Source organism: Falco rusticolus, chromosome 6 (genome assembly GCF_015220075.1).
Source record: "Falco rusticolus isolate bFalRus1 chromosome 6, bFalRus1.pri, whole genome shotgun sequence".
Lineage (NCBI taxonomy): Eukaryota > Metazoa > Chordata > Aves > Falconiformes > Falconidae > Falco > Falco rusticolus.
The window spans coordinates 85,235,491-85,259,021 of NC_051192.1; the positions used below are offsets into that span (position 1 = coordinate 85,235,491).

The 23,531-nt window shown below is 45.0% G+C and overlaps 1 protein-coding gene across 1 annotated transcript; it reads right to left on the bottom strand.

Moving 5' to 3' along the window:
• Nucleotides 1–14,137: 14,137 nt before the first annotated feature.
• Nucleotides 14,138–23,258, bottom strand: CGA (glycoprotein hormones, alpha polypeptide). Its single transcript, XM_037392556.1, has 4 exons — nucleotides 23,160–23,258; nucleotides 17,151–17,257; nucleotides 15,990–16,174; nucleotides 14,138–14,535 (listed from the first exon to the last, which is right to left on the bottom strand). The coding sequence occupies exons 2-4, from the start codon at nucleotides 17,248–17,250 to the stop codon at nucleotides 14,458–14,460; spliced, it is 363 nt and encodes a 120-aa protein (XP_037248453.1). The 5' UTR covers nucleotides 17,251–17,257; nucleotides 23,160–23,258; the 3' UTR covers nucleotides 14,138–14,457.
• Nucleotides 23,259–23,531: the final 273 nt, after the last annotated feature.

Below are 23,531 nucleotides of genomic sequence, written 5' to 3' on the forward strand. Positions count from 1 at the left end.
TTAACATTTACCTACACTACATGCAAATAGAGAGGAACACATCAAACTGCACATTACTCAGAAATACTAGGAGAGGGTCCAGGCAGAAGCCCTGCTGCAAGGCAGAAGCATGCTTGTGCGGCACTAGGACAGCACAGGTCTCGACATGGCTGCAAAATGTGCCTGTCAGCCTCTCCAGACACGAGAGCCACCGCCTCTGATTGCGTAGGACTGGCAGAAAAGCAGGTGTACGGCACAAATTGGGGCTGTCTCTGCCGACATTGGAGATTTGTGCTGCCTGCTGGCATTGCCACCATCCTGAGTCCAGCAGGGCATGTGGCAATGACTGCAGGGTATCCTGCAGGCAGGCACAAACACCCGTGCAAACGGTACCTGTGTCAGGATTAACTCAGTGCAGAAGGCACATTCCCCCTCTGCTTCTTGAATCAGCTTCTTCTATCCCTCTACCAGGAATTCCTGGCTAGCCCCAACAATGGAGGGAGACGCTGAACGCCCTGGGCAGCCTGAAGAGGACAGTCAGAAGTGAGGAGCAGAGGCAGATGCTGGAAGGACCAGGCACCCTGGACCACAGGGAGCCCTGCCTGCCTCTACCTGTCTCCACTTGGGTGCCTTCCTCCAAGATGTGGGGGTCCAAGGAAAGCAGGGAAGCTTCAAAACATGGTACCACTAAAAGCTGTAAAACTAGCAGGCAAATAAACTTACAATTTATTGCTGCTAATAATTTCATTAATTTTACGCTACAACCATAATTTTTGAGGCTTGATCTGTTCTTATTGCTCAGCATTTGGAGAACTGCTACGAACCCTGGTTTCTAAGAGCACTTTGTTCCTTGAGCAATGCGGCGAATAGGAGAGAGATGTGCCTTGCCTTAAGAGAAGTGTACGCAGGATCTTCATGAAAAAGGCATTGGGAATATGCCTGTCAAAGCAAACAGTAAAGAAAAGTAGCACCAACAGAACTCAGTAATACCTCTTTCCTGGGATTAGTGTTCAGGAACAGGCAGACTTGGAGCATTAATCCCAAAATATAAGCCACTGTTTGAAATTTACACCTAGGGAAGTCAGTGGCATTGCGGATCCTATAGTCCCCATCCCACAGCAGTCCTCCCAAACATGCAAACTGTTTAAATACTCAGGATGAAATGAAAACAGGAGTAGGCACCATTTAGTGCCTCAACACAACAGCTAAGGACTGAGCAGCCATTAAAGCCGGTGCCAAACCACTATAAACAGTGTCTGGGGTTCAGGGCGATACGTGACCACTATATGCTGGAAGCCCAGGGCTTGTACACAAAAGGCACAGACAGCCAACTAACAGTACAAACTCTTGCTCCCAGCTCCTGAGGCCAGCTCAGGAGCTTTCCATCTTTCTCCAAACTTGTCCTCCAACACTGGAGCCATACTGGAACAGTCCCCAGTGCTCTCTCCAGAAGCAGGTCTGAGACTTCTGCTGGATGGCATAAACCAACATGACATCATGGACTGTGCTAACAGGTCACCAGTATGAGACCAAGTAGCTGGGGATGTCCCCTGCCACTGTCTGAGGGTAGCCAGGGAGAGGGGACCTGGTAGGTGGAAACGTGGATATCCATCCATCTCTACACTCCAAATCCTTGCGAGGCAATTGGTGAGCAGGGGTCCACATAGAAGCCTTTTTATTGTCGTTTTGGGGTGGTTTTTTAATTGTTTCTTTCTGGTTTCTGGTCGTTTACCTCTTTGTTCATTCTACATTGCCGTCATGAAGTGGCAGGGATGGGGAAAAGCAGAAACTGGGCGCAGTGAGAAAACACTATAAACCTGACTTTTTAAACCATGCTTTAAGAACTGAGCAATGACAACTATTTGAAGAACTGTGCTTATTCTATACATTTCTTCTTTGGGTGTTTTTATAAAAAACAAACTTTTCAAAAAACTGTCTATTTTTCACTTCCAAACAAACCTGCTGTTTATCAGACAGGCTGAACTGATGGAGTTTGTTTTGACCTGCAGTCTGTGTTTTTGTAATTGCATAGAATCAAATCCTTACTGAATCCACACCATATGAAAGTCAGTAAGTACTCTTACTTAAGTAACAATATATTCTCAACAAGGCATATTTTGCAATCTCTGCATGTCAAGTCTCTGAAATACCCAGTTATTCCAAAGCCCTACATGGATATGGTTAATGAAGCAGTCTCCCTCCAAGCCAGTTCACATTTAAGCTCTCCTGATCTAGCAAATCCCAAGAAAAAAATCTGCCTAAAATAATCGCGATGAAGATGAAAAAGTCAGCCCTTGCAGTTCTTTAAAGCTTGAGCTTTAAAGCTAGAAAAGTTCAAATTATAAATAGGGTGTATTTCTGTCTCACATTTTAAAAACTGTGAAACAGCAGATGGCTTTTCTATTGCTGTGACCTGCCATATAAAAGATATTTTTATGGTTTCTGATTTGACTACAAATAGGACACAGGAATGGTACACTGTTAATTAGAAGTAATTCTACGTGTGAACTTGCTGTGGCTGGAGGCAGTTTATCAGGAGGCTGGGGATGCCCTGCCTTTCCACCACTGGATGGCATTCAAGGGCCATAAATACACCAGGAACTGCAGCAAAAGAAATTGCTTCTTAGAAAATTAAAAACACCAAGCGTCCAAAGCCTCTGGATTCTTGGTAATGCTTCTGTAATAAATTCATGGTTTTGAAGTTCCAAAGAAATAAATCCGGAAAAAATGAAAAAACAGTTTCTGAGGAGAAAGGAGCTTTCCTCTGAGATGCAATCGAATATGCCTGTAGGACACAGGACAGGAGATCTGAAAGCGGTATTTCAATTAGAAGAATCCAATAGTCATATCTAGGCATCTGAGTCTACACCAACACTAATACAGGTTGGCAGGAGTCAGTTGGGTGAGACTTTTGCTTTTCCTTCCAGATGTAGACCCAACAAGGAGAGAAAAAGTGAGACGTATTAACTTGACCCTGGGTCTACAGAGGCATGAAGCCCTGGTTGTGCAATACCTGCACACACAAAAAAGCATTTAAAGCATTTCTGCCTTTGTCTTCCTTCTTTAAAGCTCAGACCTGTCCTACCACCAGGCAGCACCATTAAAAGCCACCACATCTCACAGCTGTGAGAAGGTTGGGCTGGAGACCTCCTGGGGTCCCTTCTCACCTGAACCACCCTGCACTTCCACAGCCTCATTAAGAATAAAGACAGACTGAGTTACTTTTTATAGATAAGAACACCCCACAGTAGTAACAGTGTTTGTGAGGGTGTAGCCAGAAGTGTCTGGGAGTGCAGGTGGGGTCAGGCTTGCAGAAAGACAGCTGCTTTTACACACCAGCTGATATACCCAGGAAAGAAGGGTGAGCTCTGGAACAGATGAGCATCTCCTCAAGTCTGAAAGAGCACAGCAAGCTTCAGGCTAGCTGCAAGCAGGCAATATTTACTGAGTTTCACCAATTAAAGGATTTTAAAGAAAAGGACAGTTTGCACCTCTGTGGTTGTAGTGGGTTTGCGTGGCAAGGTTTTGGTAGCAGGGTGAGGGCCTACAGGGGTGGATTCTGTGAGAAGCTGCCAGAAGCTTCCCCCATGTCCAATGGAACCAATGCCAGCCGGCTTCAAGGTGGACCCACTGCTGGCCAAGGCCGAGCCCATCAGTGGCAGCGGTAGCGCCTCTGGGATAACATAGTTAAGAAGGGGAAAAAAATCTGCACAAGAAAATTGGGGCAGAAGTGGGAATATGTGAGAGCAACAACTCTGCAGACCCCATGGGCAGTGAAGAAGGAGGGGAAGGAGATGCTCCAGGTGCCAGAGCAGAGATTGCCCCGCAGCCCACAGTGAGGCAGGCTGTGCCCCTGCAACCCATGGAGGTCCGTGGTGGAGCAGATACCCACTTGCAGCCCGGGGAGGATCCCATGCCAGAGCAGATGCATGTGCCCGAAGGAGGCTGTGACACATGGGAAGCTGAAACAAGTTTGCTGGCAGGACCTGTGGACCCGTGGAGAGAGGAGCCCAGGCTGGAGCAGGTTTGCTGGCAGGGCTTGTGACCCCACGGGGGACCCACGCTGGAGCAGTCTGATCCTGAAGGACTGTCTCCCATGGAAGGGACCCACGCTGGAGCAGGGGAAGAGTGTGAGGAGGAAGGAGCGGCAGAAACAACGTGTGATGGACTGACCGTAATCCCCATTCCCTGCCCCCCTGAGCCGCTCAGGGGGAGGAGGTAGAGAAATCAAGAATTAAGTTAAGCCGGGGAAGAAGGGAGGGGTGGGGAGAAGGTGTTTCTAAGTTTTTAGTTCTCATTATCCTACTCTGATTGGAACAGTAATAAATTAAACTTAATTCCCTAAATCATGTCTGTTTTGCCCATGACAGCAGTCGCTGAGGGACCTCCCTGTCCTTACCTCGACCCATGAACCTTTTGTCATGTTTTCTCTCCCCTTTACAGCTGAGGACAGGAGTGATAGAGGGGCTTTGGTGGGCATTTGTTGCCCAGCCAGGGTCAGCTCACCACAGTAGTACAAGAAAGGTTTGGAAGAGGAGCGGTGACTGAGCCACAGCCTCTGCAGTATAAAGATGGGGTACAAGCAGTGAAAGACTCATCAGGAAAAGCTGCAGTATTCCAGGAAACCAGCGTTCCTGCCAAGTCTCTAATTTCTGCAACAAAGCCTAGCTATGAATTTGAGTTCCCTCTTTTTTGTAAGTCGGCCTTGGGAAACCACTGTTCCTGCCACTTGCTGAGAGTGTGACTGCTGGTGGTGGCCTGGTCTTGCTCACCCGAGGTGTTTGGTGAGCTGCGTTTCTCCGGCAGCAGTGCCTGGGGTGCTCGTCACAGCGTTTCTGGTGGTGCACTCAGGACTCCGCTCTGCTGCAGTTTAGTTCCATGTGGGGCACGACGGCTACAGGATACATTTGCTTCTGGTGAGCATTTTGCCATGGCTTAGGGGACAGATGCCTTAGAGGGTAAAAGAGGGGGATCTGAGAATACCTAAGTTAAAATGTGGCCTTCTCCAGGTATTATATAGGGCACTCTGCAACAAAGAGAAGCATACAGCTGATGGGGCTTCATCTTCCTATTGCAGCAAATGTGTATGTAACGTTCAAGTAGCTCATGAAAGATATATATGTATTCACATCCCTGGAGATGTGTCCTTGTTCAGACATCCCATGTGGCATGTGGAGTGCTCTCTGCACAACAGCTGGTAGTATCTTAAAACCCAGCTACGCACAGCTTTTTGGGGTGTTTAGTTGCTGGTTTTCTGGAGAGGCTCATGTTGGTCCTTGGGTCTTTGATATACGATAACTTGTAATTATTGAGTTCAACTGTTAACCTAGCTCTGCCAAGTCCACTGCCAACTCCACCACTAAACATGTCCCTAAGTGCCATGTCTGCATGTCTTTTAAATACCTCCAGGGATGGTGACTCAACCACATCCCTGGGCAGCCTGTTACAATGCTTGATAAACCTTTTGTGGAACAAATTTTTCCTAACATCGAATCTAAACCTCCCACACACAATTTGAGGCCATTTCCTCTCATTGTATCACTTGTTACTTGGGAGAAGAGACTGACACCCGCCTGCCTACAGCCTCCTTTCAGGTAGTGGTAGAGAGCGATAAGGTCTCCCCTCAGCCTCCTTCCCTCCAGGCTAAACACCCCCAATTCCCTCAGCTGCTGCTCATCAGACTTGTGCTCCAGACCCTTCCCCAGCTCCGCTGCCCTGCTCTGGACACGCTCCAGCACCTCAGTGTCTGTCTGGCAGTGAGGGGCCCAAACCTGCACCCAGGGTTCGAGGGGCGGCCTCACCAGTGCCCAGTACAGGGGGACAGTCACTGCCCTGGTCCTGCTGGCCACACTGTGTCTGATACAAGCCAGGATGTCATTGCATTCATAGCTGCAAATGTTACTAAGGGCCATACAACTACCCATCTCTTTAAAATGTTGTTAGAGCCGTTTCAGACTCTTACCTCCAGCCCTGTACTTGGAGGCCCCATCAGCTGGAGCTCTTTCCCTCAAGCTCCCAGGCAACTGCACACCCTTATGTCTTTTCAAGAACACATGGCTCAGTGTTTTGCACTTTAATTTTTTTGGTGACTTTTCAGAATTGCGTTGTTGCTGTGTCCTCCTCTGGGAGTACATTTGCATGAAAGGAACATTATGAACCACTTATGACATGCAGACGTGGCACTTGGGAACATAGTTTAGAGGTGGACTTGGCAGTGCTGGGTTAACAGTTGGACTCAATAATCTTAAAGGTCTTTTCCAACCTAAACTATTCTATGATTCTATGATTCTATGACAGGGTCTGTATCTGATAAGGAGTCCTCTGAGCAGATGGTGTAAAAGAAGACAAGAAGATTGCTCCCTGAGAGCCTCTCCCTGCCCTCAAGCCCTGACGTGAAGAATAGTGCACAGGCTGGGAGAACAAGGTTGTACGTGCAGGACTATTGTAACTCCATCGCCTTCTTTCTAGGCCTCATAACCTATCAGGGAGATAATTACAAGCTATTATATATCAAAGACCCACAGACCAACATGAGCCGCTCCAGAAAACCAGCAACCAAACACCCCTAAAACCTTTATGCCTTAATACCAAGACATAAAATAAGTGAAATTACAAACACATGTAAAAACACGGCTATTCCAAAACAAGCTAACACAAAAACTTACAGGCAGGGAAAAAAATAATTCCTCCTTCATGCCCTCATCTGGCCTTACCTTACTAGGCAAATTAATGAGTGTACACTCATGTCAAGGAGAATAAGGAATAACATCCTGTCTCCCTGTCTGCTGAGGATGACAGCTGATGGGCTTCTGCACTCACTCGAGTATCATGATGGAGGAGATGGGTAGAGAATGATGAAGGGGAAGAAAATGGAAAGAAAAAAGAGAGAGAAAAAAAGACCATGTTCGCTCTTCCTCTTTAAACACCGGTTAGCTTAGCTGTGACCATGTGGTAGAAGTTACTGTGTTGATACAGGCTAGAAGTGACTTAGCATAATCACTTCTGGAAAGAGGAGAAGCAGGGATAGGAGCCGTGGTCAGAGTGGTGGGTTTATTTCTGGACAGATTCTTCTCCAGGCTCTCTCCATGCAGAGGTGTAGGAAGTGGCAACGCAGCTAGAAAGCTCAAGCCTTGCTGTCTCTGAGCCTAACTATAACTAGGCTTGCTCCTAAAGAAAATACCCTTATGAAATTTTCAGGAAAGGAAAACTGACACAGCTGAAAGGAGACCTGACTCCAAACCCAGCGGCAGGGTGAAGGCAGTCTTAGTAGTCACTGGGCAGTTTTCGATCTCAGTCAAGCAGCAGCTTGAGGCAACCTGAGTTGGATACTAAGATTTGGGGTGTTTTAAAATTATAACACTGCAGAAAATGAAGACATGCCAAAATAATGTTGAAAGAGTGTTTTGAAAGAAACTCAAGTTGCCACAGAGTTGGAAGAAAGGCTTCTCTTAGAAAGTAAAAGCTGGCTAAAGGATAGGAAACAAAGGGTAAGGCTTAACGGGGCTTTTTTAGTTTCAAGGGAAAATGCTAGAATCAATTTTATTCAATATATTCATCAGAGACCTAGTGAAGGAAATCCACAGTGAGATCTCCATATTCACAGATTGTACTAAACTCTTTTTCAGGCAGCCAACCCTTACACTGATTGTGAAGAACCCCAGAAAGACCACACAAAACAAAATGGGCAAACAGGCGTCAGATAAGCTTCAGAGTAAATATATGTAAGTTATGTATTTAGGGAAAAATAAACCAAACCACACCTACATGATGCTGAATATAGGACTCAGAGTGGCATGCCAGAGAAAAAAAAGATCTTAAGAGTCATCATTGACAAGTAAGTCTCTGGTCATCTATAAAAGCCAAAAGCAGATCATGAAGAAGGGTACTGAGAACAAGACGGAGGGCATCATTTTGCTGCTGCATAAAACTCTGGTGTAACCACACCTGAGTACAGTACATGGTCTGCTCTCGGCATCTCCAGAAGCATGTAGTAGAGTTAAAGCAGGTATGGAGAAAACCAACCGAAATGATCAACCAGCTGCCTGACAAGGGAAAGCCTAAAAACGCTGAGCTCTTTGTGATGGAGAGGAAAACACTAAGAAGAGGAACAGCTGAGTGTTACAAAATAATGAAGGCAATATCTAGGAAATTGGTTTAAAACAGATTATTTTCTATACTTCTCTAACGTATCGTGACAGGAGGTAACGGAGGCAGATAATATCAGAAAGTTCAAACCAGACTAGATAAATTCATAGAAAAGAAGTGCATGGGTAGATATGAAAAGAACAAGGCAGAGAAGTACCCTCTAATACTCCCCAGTGGATACTGGGGGTGGCACAGGGGAAACTGACTGCAAGAACTGGCCAGACCCATGTGCTCCCATAAACAGCGTCTGATATTGCCAGCGTCAGAAACAGTACTTGGGCTAGAAGGATGATTGCTTTGACCAGAAAGGCACTTCTTATGCTTTTAGACCATCCAAATCATGGAGAGAGACAGATGATTGTAAAAACAAATAATCAAATGAATAAAAAACCAATTCCCACGGAAGTACACTGAGCTGAAATTTTCTGGCTTTTATGTTTCCCTCCACCAAAAGAATACTGGTTTCTCTCGTACGTCAACACCCAGAATGGTTTGGCAGGACAGTAACTGTTAGATTTACTGCTTACACATGTGCATATAACGAGATGGCATCTTATTTCAACCTGATCACGGGCCAAGTGCTGGGTTAACATATGCCAGAGACATGGGAAACCGTGGAGCAACAGGGAAACCCCTTAAATGGGGAAATCCACCAGACATTAATGAAGTGATTAACTGTTAGTTTTATTAAATCACCAAATGTGTTTACATGTTTGCTAACATCATCTTCAAATCTCTCTTTTTTAATGGCAATCTTCTTTGACACAGCCAAATGCACTTCCCCTCCGCTGCAAGAGGCTCCTATTATATATGAATATATTTTAGTGACTTCCAAGTCAGTAAGGAACTTTCACCCAGCTGTAAAGGGGAGATGCACAGCCTGCACTTATCCAACCAAGCCCTGAGATAACCTTCTCTTTCCCCCTCACCACTATTTAAAATCATTGTTTAGGCAGGGTGACAGGGAGCGAAAATGAAGGCTACTGCTCACTTGGCACTTTTCAGTCTTGCTAGGAGTAAGAAGTCTGGTCTGAAATTTCAGTTCATTAAAATCCCTACAGTTTGACAGCTTTATCTTTCTGCTGAGGAGACACCCTTCCTGCATGCACCAGCTGTGGACTGGAAGTCCCACTATCTGTGAATCATCCAAAGGATTTTCAGGCTGGCACCTTGAAGCATCGAGGCCCTCACACTGTCTGTCTGTCTGTCCACACAGCTGTCAGACAGCTGATCCGCAGCAGCTGTTTAACCCTTTGGTCAGTTCTCAGCATTTTCCGGTGATGGGTAATGACCTCAGCCCTCGGAAGGTCTTACCAGCTTTGTGAAAATCATCACCTGCTAACGGCAAAATATAAAAATTGGGGTCTGATTGAAAAGAAATCAGTAGCAGCCTTAAGGAAACACACCAAACACACAAGAGCAGCGCAGCCCTGGCTCTGGCTGATGGCTCGGCAGCAGCTCAGGAGGGCACCCCATGGGACTGCCCAGGGAGGAGGGAGAGGGGTTTGCTGAGGGCAAGGCAAAACAGAACTTCGGTGAGGCAGGGCACAGACCGTCAGGGATTCAAGCTTCACTGGACCCTCTGCTCACAGAATGAGTTTGTTACTAGGACTATGGTGATGTAGGTTTATATAGGTCACTGTGACAGTAAAGACACATCATTTTCATCTTCAGTCTGCTTGATCTTCAGCATCTTTAATCCATGGAATCAGCATGACTGATTTATTACTACTTATAAACCACAGTGACAAGGTCTTCATTTTATCTCTATGCATCTCTTACCCTGTTCTTAAAATACAGATGCACATTGGCTATCTGTGTAAACAAGAGATCAGTCTTTCTTCTGATTTTGTGACATTGTCTCTCCATGCCCTCTCAAATATATATGATTGATTTAGCCTCTGTCTCAGCCATTTGCTATTGTAAGGAAACTATATTGTATTTTTTTTCTGTTTTCCATTTCTACCGGAAATCTGGTATTAAATCCTTACAGACGTAAATCTAGCTTGTCTTCCAGCATATATTTCCATTCGTATCCCATTTATTCTCTATTACTGTCAGCTGTATTAACTTCCTACCGACACATAGCATGGTTTTTCCTAGCCCTGGCTGTGTTAGGCTCACTGACCTACCACCACCACTCTTCTGACTATGGCTTGGGGGTTTATGCTCACTTTCAAACAAAAACAGTTAAATTCTGACCTGATTCTAACAGCTATGAGCTCAAAAAATGTATTCAGAGAATATATGTTAAGGATGTAAAGGTTGGCTGCTGAATCCCGTGGACTCCAGGACCCAGGGATCCCTCCTTGCTGACTGCTGCAGCCCAGCCAGGGGCACACAGGGACTCAGGAGGTCTCTCCATCCCTGCCTGATGGACTCGGGTCCTGTCCCCGTGTGCAGGTTTGGCCAGCAGTGAAGGTGAGCACTTGTCCCAGACGGGCACACACACACAGGTACAGAGAGGGCACCAAGGCAGCTGGACATGCAGACTACCCGACAGACCACTGTCTTCAGCCGCACTCACACAAAACCCAACATCCCTCACTTTAAAGGTAAGTAAGCCCAGTCCTGTTCCTCCTCTCTGGCTGATCAGATTGAAGTCCCCTATGAAAACATACACGCCCTCACCTTCTAGAATCGCAAGCACAGTCACATTCACAGATCCTCGAATACCTGCCCAGCACAGCTGTAAAGCCCTCGAACACCCATGCCCGCACTCCCTTACCAGGTAAGCAGGTCTCCTCCCATTCTCCAGCCAGTCCAGCCTGAAGTTTGCTCGCAGGCAGATATATGTGCTACACATTTGTCTCACAAGCATCCACACAGCCATGGATTCCTTTAATATTAGCACAGCTCCTCAGTCTTCCTGTGCCCAGACCCTGGGTCCCCTCACCCAGCATGGGCTCGGACCTCAACTCCTTCCAGATGCAGGCTGCCTCCTGCTCACCAACTAGCCCAGCTTAAAATTTGCTTTACAATTGCACATACATGTACACACAGGATTAAATTAACTGGGGGGGGGGGAATAAACAGACTTTGGTATTTACAGGTGCGGCTATTTAGACCTCTCCCACACAAACATACACCCCAGCCCCTCCAGTTGCTGACACCTGGAGCTACCAAGCCTTAAGTTCCATGAGTCCCACGGTTCCTCCAGCCGGGATCCCCCACGCCTCTCTTGCACATTGGTCTCTCTAGATGCTGCCACCAAGACCTGCGAGTCCCTTCCCCAGTTGCTGGCACTGGCACCTTGCAGCACTCACACGTGGGATACAAAATGAGATCATACAGAAAACCAAACCAGTTAAGTAAAGGGTTTAATGGGGAGGCAGGACAGGCTGCAGCATCCAGCAGGGGCTCGGTCACACGAGCGCACTGCCGGGCAGCCTGCACACACGCCTGCACACACGGCCGGCCCCTTTGCCGCCCCTCTCCCCTGTGTTCCCACGCTTGCTCCTCTCAGTCCACCCTCACCCCCGCCACCACCTTTCTCCACCTTTGGCCCTTCCTCTGAACATCCTCTAACAAGTACCGAAGGGTTCCCCGTCCGCGGTTTCGCGCAGCCCCCCCGTGCCCCCCGCTGACACCCCGCGGCGGGGGCAGCCCTGCCCGCCCCCCCAAAGCGGAGAGCTCAGGCTGCCCCTCCCCCACCGGCCCTAACGGCCCATCAACCGGCGGCCCAAGGGGTCTGGTCTTCCGTATCGTCTCCCTTACTGCCTGCTGTTAGGTTTGTGTATCTGCGTGTTTATTTTGTCACTTTCCTTGTTATCTCTTCTGAAGAGTGGGAGCCGGGTCACTTAACGAGGCAATGCTCCCGCATTCCACATCCCCCCCATACACACCCCGCGAGCTCCTGATGCCCGAGGTCACCTTAGGGGGGAGAGAGATGTGAGTTGAGAAGTTCATGACTAAATGACTTTGTAACAAGCAGGAGGGAAGAGCCGCTGAAAAACAGAGGAGACATCCTAGAATGACACAGGGCTACAGTATCTCAGGTCTTCCTTAAAGCGTGGGTTTCACTCCAACTGGTTACTGGTTTTCAGTATTTCTATGGGTTTACAACGCAAAATACAGAAACCGATTCCGAAGATGCAAACAGAAGTTTATCATGTCACCAACCTGCTACTGTGGGCAGCACAGGCATGGATAGACAAGCAAATACTTGATACTGCCAGAGGAGCTCACTTCAGCAAGAAGAGGTCATCCAAGAAGTTTGGCAAGATGAAAAGGTCCATCTCCCCTGCAAGTGAACTTCGGAGAATGTGTTTCTCCGCTCTCCCTTGCAGTCCTGTCAAAGTTATGAGAAAATGCAATACCATTCCCAAACCTAATCACCTTGCAGCTTCAAATCACTCCTCTCTTGTTGCCCAGAAATCCCAGGCAGGACCTGGCTCTCCTGCAGAAGTACCCACACCAATCACATTTAATAAAATTGTGCAACAACTTGGAATTATGAGTCAGCTATAGCAGCTGCTTGACATGTATTCCTGTAATGTCTTGAGTGATGATCTGGAATGAGAAATTCAACTTCCTATTGTGACAACCTGTATTGCTGATGTTATTAAACTCATCCTAAAGACCACCCTACCAGACTACCTCCCCTTTTACCAAAAGTAATGTCAAAGCAAATAGACATAGATAAAACATTAAGGGAAAACGTTGTAGAAGATTGAAATTTTCCAGCATGGTAAGAATAGTGAAGCAACAAGATCGGTCTCCTTGGCAGATTCTGGAATAACCACTGAGGTTTTTTTCAAGACCAAGTCAGGCAAAACATCTCCCAGGAATGGCAGAGTGCAGTTGATTCTGTGCTGGGACATGGGGCTGGACCAGATCAGTGAGTCCCAGGGGGGAGAGGCTGAATCAAGGGGTTAAGGCATGGAGATCAGGAAAATAAGGTTTACTGGACATATGCTGAATAATGGTTCTCCAAGAACCTCATCTTCCCTATTTGTGAGAGGTCTTTTCTTCCCCACAAAGCCCCATGATTGTATTCTTAGAAAACAGCACTGAATTTGCACTCTGATAGACATACTGGATGAATCGTGGATTTTAAACCATCATTAGATCCTGGTCTTGGCCTGCTGAAGTGCCCCATCACAGCTCAGCCCTGGAGACTACTTCAGTCATTTGGCACTGAGCACATATTAGCTATGGCCGTGCCCCAGGACAGACCAGCCACCCTCACAGCCTCACCTCAGGCAGCTTTCCCTGTCCCCATTAGAAGCTCTTACTGCTACCCTCACAGCATCTGCTGCAGGGAAATACCCCACAAATATATCTGAGGTTTTTTGAATGAGCACATTTAAACCCTTGCAGCTAACGACCATAGCAAGGCTGGTGTTCTCACCCCAAAAATTAGGGAAAGGAGCAGGCGAATTCACTCACTTCGGTTCCCATGGGTGGGCTCCAGACCTGCAAGCCGTTCCTCCAGAGACCTGAATCCAACCCACCAGAACTGAACAAATACTATCTCTAAAATCCCAGTTTATGTTATTAAGGTCATGGATTCTGAGTACATATTCTGTGGTTCTCTTCTCATCTAACATAATTCCTGCCTTTCCCATTTGTGTATCTGGGTCCAGCACATTGTATTTGGGTATTACTAAAGCCCTGTACCATGCTGCTCAGACACACCTTACACAGCTATTACTATTGCACCGCTCCTCTATTCCACTATTCCACATTGCTACCTGAAACTGTAAAATCCTTTATAATGACTGATTCTGCATCCATTTACCCGTCTATATGGGAGGAGATTAACTTCAAAGAAAAATAAAAGATGGCACAGAAAGACAGAGCACTGTGCATAGATGATACACTGTAACACTTTCTGCCCATAAGGTAAAGAAAAAACCAGAAGAGAAACAGGAGAACCAAACTGTTGAGTCTTCAAAAAATCTAGTTGCTAAATGAATAAGGGGAAATTATTGCTTCTTTTTCTGTCCACTTTCCCATCCCTCCCTTCCTCTTTCCCTCCCTCTCCCACAAAAAAAAAATAATCTAGAAATTAACTGCAGCAGAATCATTTTTGTTTTAAGCTATTAAATCATCATTTTTCCTCAAGAAACATTGATGATCTAACTGACAGTTTATTTTAAAAATAGATCAAGCGTTTGGTTGTGATGCAAGTGCTGTATTTTATCCCTAATGGAAATAATTAAACTTACTTATATGCATGAAGAAGCAAAGAGGAAATAAAACAGCCATCCATCTTATTCAAAGGACTACCCAGTGTCTTGACCAGAAAACATAAGATTTTACACAGCGGTGCTATAAAAGCTGAAATCCATTCACCGTTGTCCTTGATCATTAACAAACGGACTGGCTTTAGGATTTATGATAGTAGCAGGTACTGCAGTGACAGTCTGTATGGTTCTCTATCTTCACATTGTCCTTAAGGGTAATCTTAAAAAAAAGAAAACACACACATATAACAAATAATTAGATTTAGCTACACAGTAAAACCAGCATTCTCAAGTGAAAGTTGTCTGGAGCCCTTTTCTTAGCCACAAGGTACACAGACTCCTTGGGGTGTGTGTACTAGAACAGCCTCTGGATGCCAGCCTGTGAAGCTACATCATCAGTGACTTCTGGAGCTATAAAGAGAAGGTTTTCAATAGTGACATAGTCTGGTGTCCTTAATTTGGCATATCTTAAAGTCTCTAATTTTCAAAAGATGTCAAGTAACCAATCTATGAAAAATCAGGAAGTGTCCTCATAATATTTCACATGGGGATTAAAAAAACTGAGGCCACAAACACAACAAGTCATCTTCATTTTTAATGTCAATCAAATTCTAGTTGCTGCCTCAGGGCAAGTATGATATTGGTGGTCTAGAAAAAGGTTTATGCTCTACTCAGATGAAGAGCCAGGATGGGTTCAGCTGTAGGTAAGTCAGGTATCTGGGCTCTCATCACAGCCAGTGGAGCGCCAGCGCTCCATTCAGCTGCACACACAGAGCTGTCAATTGCCATTTGAGATGTCAGAGGGGATCTCGTCAACCCTCCAGGTGCCACTCTAGAAGGTCTTTTATGGGTCCTGTCTGCCAGCCATACACAGGTGTCTTCAGCACCCCAGGGTATCTCAAATGGCACCAGATCTGTGAGTGGCCAACTGAACTGAGCCTCCAGTTGACACACTTAATGAGCCTGATTCAGATCACCATAGGATAGACACCATAGCTTGTTTCAACTAGCCCACAGTTTATTACATCCAATTTAAAGTTTCTTTACCAGGAGCAGAATCACTCCCAATATAATCAACTTTAGCAGAATCTCTCTTTAAAAGATCCTTGCAGATGAGTGTGTTAAATGCTCAAAGTAGTTGCACACGCTTACAGTTTCCTCTTGGTTATATTATTAAAACACAATCTCAGTTAATCTAATGAGCACAGATGGTTTTGGTCCCTCATTCCCATATATGTAATTGATAGTATTGACCAGCCACCTTCCTGGAGAACTCCTGCCTATGCAGGAAAGAAGCAAGGAAAATGACTTGTTAAAATCCAATGCACACTGCATTTAAGGGCAAGGTGCACATGTAGGAGAGTTGGAAACGAGGGGACAAGTCCACCACCAGAACTGCAGGTGTCATGAGACAAAGCAGTTTCATTGAAGTCAGTGGCATTGCACCAATTTCCACATCCCAACTTAATATCAGACTCAGTACTGGTTGACACTTTAATTTCCTCTTGAGAAAAAAGAAAGAACCCAACTGCAAAGGATATAAATGCCAAGGATGCTTCCCTCAAATAGTTTTCCAATGTCCTCCAGCAAAAACATATCCGTTTCTATTCACTGCTTCAGTCAAACACACTGCATCCTAAAAGAAGCTTAAACGGGTCTCATTCACACCCTCACCTTGGTAAAAGCCTTTGCTACGCAGCACGTTGCTTCTGATGTAATGTTCTTTGGAACAAGCATGGTCTTCTTGGACCTCATCGGAGTGGGATAGGCCCGGGAGAAACAGCACCCAGTGCACTGGTAAACGGGTGCTCCTGGCTTGGAAAAGAATCTGTTCTCCCCTAGCTTGCACTCTGGACAACCTGCCATAAAAATATAAGGAAAAGACTTTTACTCGGTCTCCAGCTGTATTTTCATTTCCAAGAAGAAAGGGAAAGTGCGGGCAGTAAGAGGAAGCACTGGCTACATTCTGCTGCTTGCTGTCTGCAGAACAGTCACAGACACCAAAGATCCCCTCTTCAAGGTCCTTCAGCTCTGCAACACACACCAGCTGTAAAACTAGACCGTGGCTTTCTAGGTAAGGCAAAAGCATTATTGTATCTTTTCTGCTTTTCTTTTCACTATTGTTGACAGTTGTGGAGGGCTTTTTGTATGTCCTACTGCACTAGCTGTCCCGAGAGAACTTCCTATTAGCTAGAGATAAATAGCGCCAGCATGACCTGTAGTGCTTCTCAGACGCTCCCTGTTTTCAGGCAAGACTCTGTTATCAAGTTTTTAAAATGCCCAGTGATCCCGAGATTTTTGTAGCTGCATTTTCCTATATTCAGTTTGAGGCCGAATAAAAAAAAAACCACAACCTTCAAACACACGCATCCCCCGCCCCCCCAAAAATAATAAAATCTTCCTAATACGCCCCTTTTATAGACTGCTACACCACCAACATCCCATATTCTGGGATCTACAGAGGGAAAATATTATGCATATTATGAGGAGAAGCCAGGCTTCTGCTGTTCCTGACATTATGTTGCCATTTAGATTTCAGGAGTACAAGAAACCAAAACGCTTCTATTTGATAATGTTTCAAGGATTAAGATCACCCACGTCAACATGAAGGCACAGTCATCTGGGAGACTCTTGACCTGAAGAAATGAAGTTTAGAGAAGAAATAGGAAGCATACTCATAGCAAAATTACCTTGATTTATTATACCTGCATATCTCAGTGTCAATAAACGCAACTGAATGATAAGATTTATGACCACATTTATAAAACATGTGAAAACTTAATTAATACTCTTTACGACTAATTGCCCTATTCCTGAATGCTGAGAGCAGCTTACCCTGCATGAGAAACTCTCCATCGGGGAAAGCATGAAGAAGATGCAGAAATACAGACAAAATGGTCAAAGTGACAGCTGCATACTTCCCGTAGCAATCCATGATCTGTCTGGAAACACAAACACACACATCTTTAAAGGACTGTTTTGAACTGGGTGTAGTACTGGTTGGTATCCAGGCTACACACCGATACAGCGCGTTCAGTGCAAGTAACAGAGACAATTTAGAACCAGGACTGGAAACTGAAAATGCAGTGTACTGATGTGCATTTTATGGGCTTAGAAAATTGCCTTCATCACAAGAACAAAAATCTGCCTTTCTTTCTGGCCTTAACAATTTTTTTCTGAATATTAACATAAGCCACAACACACGAATATCAAATGTCATAACTGTCTAATATTTATGGTAGACTGGATAAATCCAGCAAGCGCTTATGGAGAAGAAGAAAGAATCTGCAGAATCTGGGATATGGAGAGACTAATTTCAGAGAAAATAATTTCACATCAGGACATAATTTCCTGAAACAGCCTCAAGCTGTGCCAGGGGAGGTTTAGACTGGATATTAGGAAAAATTTCGTTCCACAAAAGGGTGGTCAAGCATTGGAACAGGCTGCCCAGGGAAGTGGTGGAGTCACCATCCCTGGAGGTATTAAGAAGACAGGCAGATGTCTGGGCACACAGTTTAGTGGCGGACTGGGCAGCGCCAGGTTAACAGTTGGACTCGATGAACTTAAAGGTCTTTTCCAATCTAAATGATTCTGTGATTCTATGATCTCTTTAGTGCAAAAGTCCCCATGAACGGATTTTCACAGTCCTGTCCCTTGGCGGGAGAAAGCTCCTCCGATCTATGTAATTAGAGAGGCACTGCACACCGTGCTCCAGAGCACCTGGGGAGACACAGTGCCAGACCGAGCTCAGGAGGGCTTGAAACAGCCCCAGGGCCACTTCCACCACCCAGGGTCAGGGGTCTTTTAGGCTCTTAGGCTTCATTTTACTGTGGCAGCACCTTGGCTTTTGGGCTCTGAGTAACAGAAAGCTGCTTTGATATAAATATATCCTGGTTGGCTCAAACTTTTACGATTTTTTTCCATAGATTAATGTTGTGCAAGAAGGCTACATGCAGCACTGCACATCTGTCCTTCTACAGCTAGCGCACAAGATGAAGTGGCCATAAATAGCATATCGCTTGTTCTCTGGGTAATTCAACAGAAATGTAGTTGTGTGGCTATATTTGATCCAGATCAAATCTATGCCACAGGGTAATGCATATCTCTGATACGAATAACTGGGGGAACCATAATATTAAAGATACAGAATATATAGTTTGTAACAGTATGAATATCATACAAAATTATCTGCTTGGTTTTTTTTTTTTTTTTTTTTTAAATTAATCTACTTTTTTCATTATTATTCACAATGAGATTTCCTGGTCAGGGTGGGGGGAATGAAACCTCAGTTCTCTCTCTATCCAAACATCAGATCTACTAAGTAAGGGCTACATGAAGATGAGCACGATGCTTCAGAATAATTTTAAAGGTCCTGTGGTAGTTACCAAAAAGTATTTCGTACGAGCCTGCTCAGACAAAAAAAATGGTCATAAAAACTTGTTGTTTATTTTGAGCCAGAGAACTGCTGTGTGCCTATGGGAGGACCTCCCTTACTGGAAGGTCAGGCAGGATCTAAGTTAGGCTAAAGATGCCACACATATTTTCAGATCTCCATGTCATAAACAACTGGTCAGCTAACGCTACTTTCAAAAATCATGGATTCAGCTGAGCTAAGAACACATAAAAAAAACACTGAGCCTCACTTCTGCTCTTGTCAGTATTAAAATGTAGTAATTTAGGTATGAAGTTTGTAACCTTCCTTCTCAAGCACTAAAGCCTCCTTATTGTACTGACAATTCTGTTGTGCCCAAGCAAAGACCATTTTGGCCCAATCTCTCACTCAGAAAGCAGAATTTCCCCCTTTAAAACTATTTTCTTCCAAAGCATAGAGCTGAGCCCGCCCTTTAGAGATGAACAGGAATTACTTATATCCCATGGTGAACTAATTGAGTCCGTGGACAAAAGAGGATATAGGATATATGCAAAGGAGTAGAAAGGATGTTGAAGTATTAAATTCCCAAAGCAGGGCAGCCTGTGCAGGTGACAGAGACAGCAGCGCTCCTTCGCCCAGCCTGGCTGGCTGGGGGACAGCCTTGCCTTGGGGGATTGAGTTTCAGGGTCTTCTTATTGCTGAGTCACAGAGCACATTTCAACAGGGGGACTTCCCCTGCCCTTGCAGATGATCGTGTGAGGGATTCTGGGCTAAGCACCGCTCACCTTCACCTTGAAGAGAGAGGAGCAGCAGTGCCTATTTCGCTGGCCCCAGTTGTTGGTGACTGGCTTCACCCCAGGCAGCATCCCAAGCCAGCAGCTTCCAATCACCAGACTATTTACCTGCCTTCTCAGAAACGAACACACAGGTCTCTCTCCACCTCTGCAGGCAATGCCCCAGGCCATGCCTGGAGCTAACCCACAACTTGTCTGGGCACAGCCGGAGCTGCAGTGCTGAGGGCATCTCCAGACTGCAACTGGATCTTCTGGACAGTGTTTCTGTGCCTGCATAGATCACCTGATCCCTTGACTTCAAAAGACTAAAACTGTCACACAAGAGCATGATGTGCTAATGACTGATCTGTGGGATAAGGCCCCAAGCTGACAACAGATATATACATTTTAGATACTAAAAAACTACAGTGCTTAGCAAGCAAGCAAGCAAAAAAAAAGGCATTCAGTCCTTAACTACTTAAGAGGCTCTCTTCCAAATACACCAGTCAATGCTGCTGCTCCATGATAAATATTATCCAGGGACAGATCAAATTATGGCCCCAAATATTTCTGAAAATGAGGAGACAATGAGAAGGACAACTCTGCCAGCAACAAAGAAATTGATCTTGAGATTTGGTGTAGACGTCATTTAAGCATGCTATACTGATCAGAGAAGGCACTGCCAACCCAAACCGGGAAAGATGGTAGAAAATCAAGTATAATTAAACAAAGATAGCTTTCACATAATGGAAATGCATTTCTTTGTAGATTTTGCACCTACCCAGCAGAATCCCTACAAGGACTGCCACAATGATGCAAATGTTCAAATAATGCCTGCGCACATCTGGAGGGAGAGGGAAACCTGAGGTGGTCCAACGAGTGAAGCCACTTGCCCGATATCATTATCTGGCACACCTGCATGTGTGCAAAAAATTGTATTGATGAGCAAGGGATGCTCCATCACTACACAAATTTCCAGAGATATATAGGGATGTGAGGCTGCTACGCACAGGTCAGGTCTTGGTTCATTGAGTAAACAGACCTATAGTACAGTCATCAAAGGCAGCAGTTCACATGGCAGCGGAGCACAGGCCCTAGAAGTTAGCTTTGAAACCCGGAAAAAAAATCAAAGACAGCTCCATCCTTGCAGCAATCAGAAGAAGATCATGCCCTGGCAGGTGAGGATGAAACCAAATGCAGGATGACAATCACATGGCCCTTGCCTGACTGGGGTTAGCAAAGTGGAAAGAAACAAAGTTTATGAGCAGGAGTGATGTGCAAAAGTGGAAACAAGCCTCTTTCTATTTAAGATGGCAAAAACTAGAGATAAGAGACCAATCCAAAGCCCAGCTAAACTGAATGGCTAAGAGGCCAATGAGGTTGCAATTAATGAATGGCAAGGGCTGGGTTCTGGGTACAAGTAACTTGGCTTCCTCCCTCCCACCTGCCCAGTGAGTCAGTTCATGCTGGCAGAAAACAGAGCACAAAGGAGTTGAAAGGAGCCAGTAATGAAGAAGAAAACCCGCGGGCAGCAGCTGTGGAAGCACTGGAAAGAAGCATTTGGAAGAGGTATCAAAAAGCCAGTTCAATGTATGTATGTACACATGCAGGCTGAGCGCAACCTGTAGTTACTCATTTCTGCTTGAGCTTTTACCAAAACCCCATTCAAGTACGAGAAATAGTCTTGTGATGTTAGTCAACAGGCAACAAAGGAAACGGGGGATGCCATTAACATGGTAGATCCATGGAAATGTTGAACATGGCTCTCAGGTTTTTGAGAAGCAGCTGCCAGCTCTCTGCACCCTGTTCCCTCAACAAGAGTACCTGTGTCCTCAGGAGAAAGGTGATCCCTCACACCACTTAGATCCACAGCCTCCTACGGTCCTGCCAAACATTTTGGGAACTGAAGTGAGCTCAGCTGCATCTATGGAGTTGTGCTGAATAAATTGTCTGGATCCCTCTCTCTAGTAAATAAGGCTTTTTTAAAGGTTATTTATATATACTCTCTCCAGCCTCATGGAGGGGGTGTGACTGCCGGCAGACTTGTCTACAGTGGGACACAATTCCACAGTTTAATGTCAAGCCCTGCTCTATCCAAGGGGACATGCCCCGGAGCGTGAGAAGCCGGCTGGAGGGGCTCATGCACCAGCAGGAGAAGACAGACAGCCTTTTCCAAATTACCTGTTTCCACGCCATCCTGAGCCTTCTGATAGTCTGGATGTGCCAATGGCTCCAGTGAGATGGCATCCACAGGAATAACCCTTGATTGATTATTCCGTGATTTCATGCTCTTTGCTGAAGGCACGGTGGCACTCTCCATCCCAATTTTTCCAAGAACACACAATGCTACGATTTGGTACAAGTGTTTCAGGCAATCCCAGAGGGAAGTTCTTTAACTTACATTACATTACAATAACCAAAAGGGGAATTGAAATTGCAGTTTTGCACTTCCTCTATTGAGTCGGACTGTCAGGCTCATACCAAAACCACCAAAGAGCTAGCTGTCACTAACACCCAGATGTGGTCTCCTTTACTCTTCCATTGCAACAGCCATTTTTCCTAATGGTATTACCTGGTTCTTTGACTGTGCCCATGCTGCTAACATGTTAACATGTTACAGTTAATGTCTACACTAACTACATTTCATCTCACCATCAAAGGAAGCTTTTACTTTGCCCTATTAAATATTATCTTTCTTAAGCGATTGGAACATTATATAATGCATGAATTTCAGCATCTCTTCGGAAAAATGGTAATTTTGAGTCTTCCCTAGCAGTTAAAAGTCTCACCTCATTATTTACAATATCTTGTCTTTTCCTGTAAATAAGTTGTCATGTTACCAGTTACCATCACAAAGACAGGGGATCATCTGTATTTGCAAACAGGTCTTCTGTTCAGGTACACACGGGACTCAGTGGATGCTTTTACATTCACCTGAGGCTCCACTGGATCAGAATCCCTCATCTAACCCTGTGGTCCATATCCTGGAACAGATATGCCCGCAAGCTCTGTTCAGCGGGCATCCTTTGTACTGATTGTGCTAAATAACCTGATGTTTTCAGCGTAAACTTGGGATGTCCTTCCATACTTTTTCATAGGGTGGTATTGTCATATCCAACAGAAGTTAAAACACTTTGCACATAGTGTTCATTTCTTTCTGGGATGCTTGGACACGAGATACCGCTGTGTGACAGCTACAATGAACAACTGCCAGTGCTCCACTTGCAGCCCAGTGTCATGCACACAGCAATCGGCTAGCAAACTGCTGAAGACCGAGAAACCTTCACTAACGTGTTTGGGGTTTTTTTTCCCTTCCCTTAACATGTTTAATCACGACTGGCAATTTAAAGACTGTAAAAGATGTATTCACACCACAGGTAGTGTAACATTCAACATTTAACAGCAACACTGTTGACCAAGGAGAAAAACACGTTACTGATTAAGAATTACTAGACCCTAGGAGAAATCACAAAATACAAACATTAGTACAATTCTAAAACCTTGTTTTCTCTTACTTACAAAGCTAGTTTAACCAAAAGCACTGATGTTTTAGTCTAAAAGCAATCCTTAAGTTAAGTTTCAAAATAAAAACTGACAGAATGGAAGGAGAAGAAAACTTTTGGAGAGAAGGGGAAGAGAATGTCAAAACACATGCAATTGTTTCTCTTTAACAGTAACAAAAATTTAAAAATATATTACCTCAGTTGTTCAACAAGAATAAATCAGACAGCTGAGAAACTGCAGGATGGTGTTTGAAGGTAAATTGTCCTTGACGCTTGGATGTACGTTCCTGAAACTGATGTATGAAAAAGTTGCATCTTTCTTTTATACCAGTAAAGCTAGATTACATTCCTCGCCCACATCTAAGCCATAGGATCAACTGTACATTTTACCTAATGACTGAACATTACTTTATGTAATTACCAGCCCACCATGCTGATCTTATCTGCAACTTGACTTCCACAAAGATTTTTTTTTTCCTTATATAATGAAAGAAAGGTCAGCTTACGAGCACAAACCCAACGCTGTATGAGTTTCCTGGGGAACTCAAATATCAAGCATCCAGTCATT